We start from the raw sequence: 6,000 nt of genomic DNA on the forward strand, positions 1-6,000 counted from the left end.
CTCTGCTACGCTACCAATTGTTGGCGCTCACAGCATTCAAGGAAGTCCTTCCTACCAGTAACCATTTAACGCCTGAGTGGAGAGTGGCAAACTAGTCTTCATTTAAATTCATTTTAAGTGATAAGAAGAGTGGCAATTTGTGAGCTACGATATGATGTACCTGTTACTTATCATTTCAATGGAAGAAGAAAAAACTGTTAGAAAAATGTCAACATCAGTGATATATTTGTGCATGAATCTCTTTTCATAGTAATTGTGTTTTCTTATAATTTGAATACATACAAAAAGATGGGCAGATATTCCCTTTTGAATGATTGTCTTTTCATAGTAATTGTGTTTTTTCAAATTTGAGTACTTACAAAAAGATGAGCACAGATTCACTTTTAAATGATTTTCTTTTTTTTATCTTGAAATGCAGATATTATTCAAGGAGGAAACTTGGCCAGTATATCACTTCGTGTCAAGAACTTGATTGATACTGAGCAGCGCAAACCTATCTGGGTACCCTCAAGTCAGCCACTCTAGGAACAATTTACATTGTTGACTGTTGAATACTTTAAACTATCGTGATTTATGACATCAGACTTGCATCAACTAATAGCAGACAGATAGACATCAACCAATCACAGCTAGCAGACATTGGTCTAATATTAGCCATGAACAGCTAGCAGACATCATTCTGACATCAGCCAATCACACTTAGCAGACAGTTTGACATCAGCCAATTACAGCAAGCAGACATCAACCAATGACAGCTAGCAGACACCAGTCCAATATCAGCCAATCACAGCTAGCAGACATCAGTCTGATATCAGCCAATTACAGCTAGCAGACATCAGTCTAATATCAGCCAATCACAGCTAGCAGCAGACAGACATCAGCCAATTACAGCAAGCAGACATCAGCCAATGACAGCTAACAGACATCAGTCTGATATTAGCCAATCACGGATACCAGACAATAGTCTGTTATCAGAAAATCAAAGTCTGCAGACACCATCTTGACATCGGCCCCCAAAAAAATATCAGACATCAGTCTGACATCAACTTGGGATGACATGGAAAGTCTTGGCCAAATGCCTTACTTACTGTTCAATCAACAGAATACTGTACCCGTACAGTACTCTTTTATGGATTGCTGTTTAATAAGGAAAGTATGAGATGGGATGGATGAGAATAAGAGACTTTGAACCATGTAGAGTGTGTGATAGTGAGAGATAAAACCCTTTTCTTTTGGTTTTTCACATTAAAATTAAAAGAAGGAATTTATTTGATTTTGATTAATTAAAGTCCAGTGCAATTTCTTTAAATTATGCACAAATTGAAAGGGAAACGATGGGGATAAATCTGGACATTCTCATTGCTTTCATAGTCTAAACTTGTGATATTTTGAGCTTTACAATTCTTTCACTGCCATAGTTACGTAGATACATTCACTTTGCCTGTGTTTTCATCAGACATATAGTCTTATAATAGCTGTTTCGGTATCATAATTGATAATCTTAGTTAAGGAATGCATATCATCTGTTAGAGCAAGAAGGGGGTTAAACTGAACACCTTTCTGGCTTTGAACAGACGATATACTTATAAGGTTCAATATAAATTGAAATATGAATTATATGGGGCTTCAGTTTCCTGCCATAATTTAAATGATTTCTTCAGACACGTATTGATACATTCAAAACACACCTACTGCCGAATTAAATTTGAATTCTTGTATTATAAAGAGAAATTGATTGACAAAATTTAGATTATATTGATGAATTTATCCAGGGCTTTTATTATATTTGTATTCAGATGTTTTTATCATGAGTGAGACTTAATCTGCCAAATCTCTTTTTGATCAATTCTATTGAGAATTTTATTCCATGTAAGCTCGGCATAAGTAGCAGATAAACTGTATTCCGATTCAATACTAAAAAAGATTAATGTTTGAGCATGGTCATACTTTTTGTAAAAATCAAAATCAAATTCCAAAGAAATGTCAAAGTCATAAACTGATATTAATTGTCATGTCATTTCAACCAAAGTTTATGACATTTCGATTTGTTTTATCAAAAGACTGGGTGAGACTGACTGTCAACTTCTTTCATTTCCCTATGATTGAAACAGATTTTTTTTCTGAAAAAAGAAGAATTTTGTAAGCTTTGGAGAGCGGAGTTTGATGAAAGTTTTTCTCAATCGTCGATTAGAGAACCATTTCCTTGCCTTTGTATTTAATGAAATAGTATGTTTACATGGATGATGTTCACTTATAACTTTAGAAACTTGTAGCATCTGTTGAGAGAAGACTACGGTATGAGAGAACACCCATTTAGCTCTCGGGAGTGAGATGGTTTTTTTAGCCTCATCCACGTGGCACCCACAGCCAGCAGAGAAGGGTAAATGTACGTCCTGCTCAGAAATAGTATGAAATATTTGCAGATGCAAAGAAGTTGTTTTAAAAGGTCCATGTTTGAAAGAAGTGCGCTGGAAGAAGTAAAAAGAGACTGATTGTGTTTGATTTCTGTGTAAATTTTGGTTACCGTTAGGAATGTAATGGCCTGTGTGTTTACACGGTGGCTTATGACAGTGCTTGAAGCGTCACACTGACTGTGATCTATTTGTTGGGTTCAGGAGGTAAGGTCATACATGTAAGGAGAAGTTGTGGCTTAAAATGGAATGTGAATGCAACAAGCTATCATAATTGAACTCTGCCCACAGTCATTGATTGTGTTCAAACTGCCCTATATGTTCTGTTTGATTGGTATAGATAGGAGTTGAGATGTACAGGTATAATGTTCACATTGTTTTTAATTCGTGGTTTAAATTGAAATGTGAATGCAGCCAGATACTTCGATGGAACTCTGCCCACAATCCTGAATTGTGTTCACATTGCCTTAATAATGATGAAATGATGTTTCTGTATAGTATGCGTTCACTGTGTGAATGCAGGGTTAGGAGATGTGAGATGACTTTCAAAAATGCTTGCCTTAAGATCAATTGTTGTGTGTATGGATATGGATAAAGAAATTGGATGCTTAGAGCCAAAAGGGCGTTAACACTCCCAACATTGAGTTAACACACTTCTGGCTCTGAACAAACGATTTGATTTGTGATTTGTGTGAACCAACCAGTGTTGGGATATGACACTGAATCCATACTGAATGTATTCAAAATGAAATCTTTTTGTCCTTCTCTTGCAATTTATATTCTGACTCAAAGATTTAATTTAATAACACTTAAAAGTAAGGACATTTTGTCCGCTGATATGTATATTTAGCATGCATTGATAACGTGTAGATTTATTTCGTGAGAAAGAATTAGAAATATTTTGACGGAGAAGAAGCCAACTTTTATTGGTGGTGTATCTTTGTAGAAAGTGAAATGTTGTACATAATTCATGCTATTTTGATGAAATTTTTTCATGTAGAATACCCACTTTGCAACACAGTAATTATGTAAGCAAATGCTTGCATGGAAGCCATATTGTGAGTGAAAGAAAAATAGAAATATATATATATTCTGTAAGAAGAGTCTTGGGATAATGAAATGAATGTGTCCCACAGTTATTTTTTCGTTGAAATGTACATGCATAAATGTATTTTTTTCGGTTGGAAATGTTTTCAAGTAGAGAAGAAACGTTGCAATTTGCTTGGAGCTTTGCCAATAAGCTTTGTACTTACAGTTTTTAATTCAACCAATTATCTGATTCAACATAAAGCATTAGAATGCCTTGAAGGGGTTCTGAAATACCAGTATCATTTCATCATTTCTTTATTTTAAGAGCTTTTCCAAATACTCGGTCGTGAAAGAAAGGTAAAGTTTTAGTTGGAAATGGTTCTTTTTCCTTTTTGGATTGTATCATGCATTTTGAACAGTGAACCACTTAAATGAAATCAAAATATAGAATTATATAGATTAACTAGAATGGTGATATCCATTGATATGAAAAAATTATTGAATATGGTAGGACATCTTTATTGATCCTATTTTTTAAAGTCATAGTGTCTCATTCTTAAGAAATGCTAGTAAGACATAATATTTGCAACAATTGCTTTGAGCAGAATTTGTTGCTGATTTCACAAATCAACAACTGTGCATAGGCTTAAGCATTGCATTTACGTTGGTTGTGAAACTGGTCTCAAATTATAGAATAAATACAAAGAAATCATCATGTTACATTTATATAGAACGCATTTGCTCTCTTTTTTAGTTTTGTGAATGTGAGAAGTCTCATAACAGAAATTAATACAGGTCATTCATTAATTTCTGTGCGTAGCCGGTCAGATTTGCATTTGGTTTGGACAGACATCTGTATAGTAAAATACAAGTAATCAGTGTTTATTCCATGCAATTTTTTTTTTTAATGACGACCTCTTACCAACTTGGAAGAAAATACAGCTTCTCAGAATCTTAATTATAGTTATTTTGAATTCCGGTAGAATAACATGAAAATTCTGACTCTGTGAATATTTCCATCTGAACAGTACTTGCCTTTAGCGCCGTCTTTCTATTGAAACTGTTTAGTATGCCATCCCCTTATCTTTCAATCACTGCCTACACTATTCATCACACTGATCACCTGTTTAAACAAAACCTGTGAATAATGATGCAGACTAAAATTTTGAGCAATAACAATTACAATCGTATTCACAAACTCAGAAGACCCGCTAAATGGAAGTATTAATTTTATGAGTGTCCGTTCACAAATAATAATAATATTTTGCTTTTATATAGTGCTTAATGCATCGTCAGAGTCTGTAAACACTTTACTAATATATTATTAACCCGGTCATAGGATTCAGGCTTGCCCGCACACTATATATGCACACTCTCTCCACTCCCTGGGGAGCATTCCAGCCAGGCGCCATTTTGTAGACGCTGAGCAAATTACATTCAAGTATGAAAGGTGTATTAGATGATCTCACCCACCACTGTTGGTCTTTGTCATTCTTTATTTTAAACCAAAGATGTCACAAATCAATCACCAGCTCATCTTTAGAAGTTGTGTTTTTTATGCAGATTTATTTTTAGTTGTGACTGTCACAAGAATTATAGAAATCATTGTCATGCTTTATTTCCTTTGGTTAAAGATATTTTTTTGCTGGTCTACTTAAAATTGTTTTTGATAGTGTAATGCAATATCATTTGCAGTTTCTATGCTGATTTTTTATAATTTAAGATGATTTGGATTGCTTGCATTTGCTATTTTTGTGGATTTTTTCTTCAAAGCCCATGTCTTAATGAAAAAGAAGTTCAACATTGGGTGTTTCGTTTGCCAAGCCTAATTTGTGGTCATTTTTTTATAATGTGATTAACTAAATATTTTTTCGAAGATGTGAGAATTAAGGTATAGGTTTGTAAATTTTTCTCTTTTTTTCAAATTGAGTATGTATAGGTTAGAAGTCGGCAGAGGACCGGTCTGTGTGCAGTTGACTATCTGTTGGTTCTTTTTTTCAATTTTTTAATTTTTATTGTTTTTGCTGCGAATAAATCGTGCTGACAGAGTGAATGATGGAGTTTCTAGCATTATTTTGTTTGTGGCATTATGCAAGTTTTATTTGGTCATTTACTACTGGTAACTTCACAACTCTTTGTTTGATGTTTTATTTAAAAGGTAGATGTGTGGAAGAGATAGAGAGAAAGAGGGGGAGGGCTTGGAGAAAGAGTTTTAGAGGAAAGGAGGGATAAGGAGAACATTGTGGAAATAGAAAGAAGCACAATGGGCGAAAGAGATAGAATGGGGGTGATTATAAAGAGAAAGAGAGAAGGTGAAAGGTGGGAGAGAGAAAATGAAAAAAGGAGGTGAAGGGGAGAAGTGAGGGAGATGAAGAGAGAGGGAAGGTGTAAGATTGGATCAAGACATGAGTGAGTAGATGTAGAAGAGGGGAGATAAAGAGGGAAAGATGGGGGATATTAAGGGAGGGAGAAAGCTATGAAGGGGGAGGAGCAGCAAGAAGGGAGAAGGATACGGAAAGGAGGGATAAAAAAGGAGGAGCTACGTGTCTAATCGACACCA

The 6,000-nt window shown here is 34.8% G+C and overlaps 1 protein-coding gene across 1 annotated transcript in view; it reads left to right on the forward strand.

Annotated features, from left to right (window-relative positions):
• The window catches only part of LOC100891173 (disks large homolog 5), a 39,408-nt gene extending 33,915 nt beyond the window's left edge, over window positions 1–5,493 (forward strand). The window contains exon 22 of the mRNA XM_030979392.1: window positions 419–5,493. Within this exon, the coding sequence (XP_030835252.1) occupies window positions 419–525 (107 nt within the window). The 3' untranslated portion in view covers window positions 526–5,493. The remainder of the gene's footprint in view (window positions 1–418) is intronic.
• The last annotated feature ends 507 nt before the right edge of the window (window positions 5,494–6,000 follow it).

This window comes from Strongylocentrotus purpuratus, unplaced genomic scaffold (genome assembly GCF_000002235.5).
Source record: "Strongylocentrotus purpuratus isolate Spur 01 unplaced genomic scaffold, Spur_5.0 spur5_scaffold_10, whole genome shotgun sequence".
NCBI classification, from domain to species: domain Eukaryota; kingdom Metazoa; phylum Echinodermata; class Echinoidea; order Camarodonta; family Strongylocentrotidae; genus Strongylocentrotus; species Strongylocentrotus purpuratus.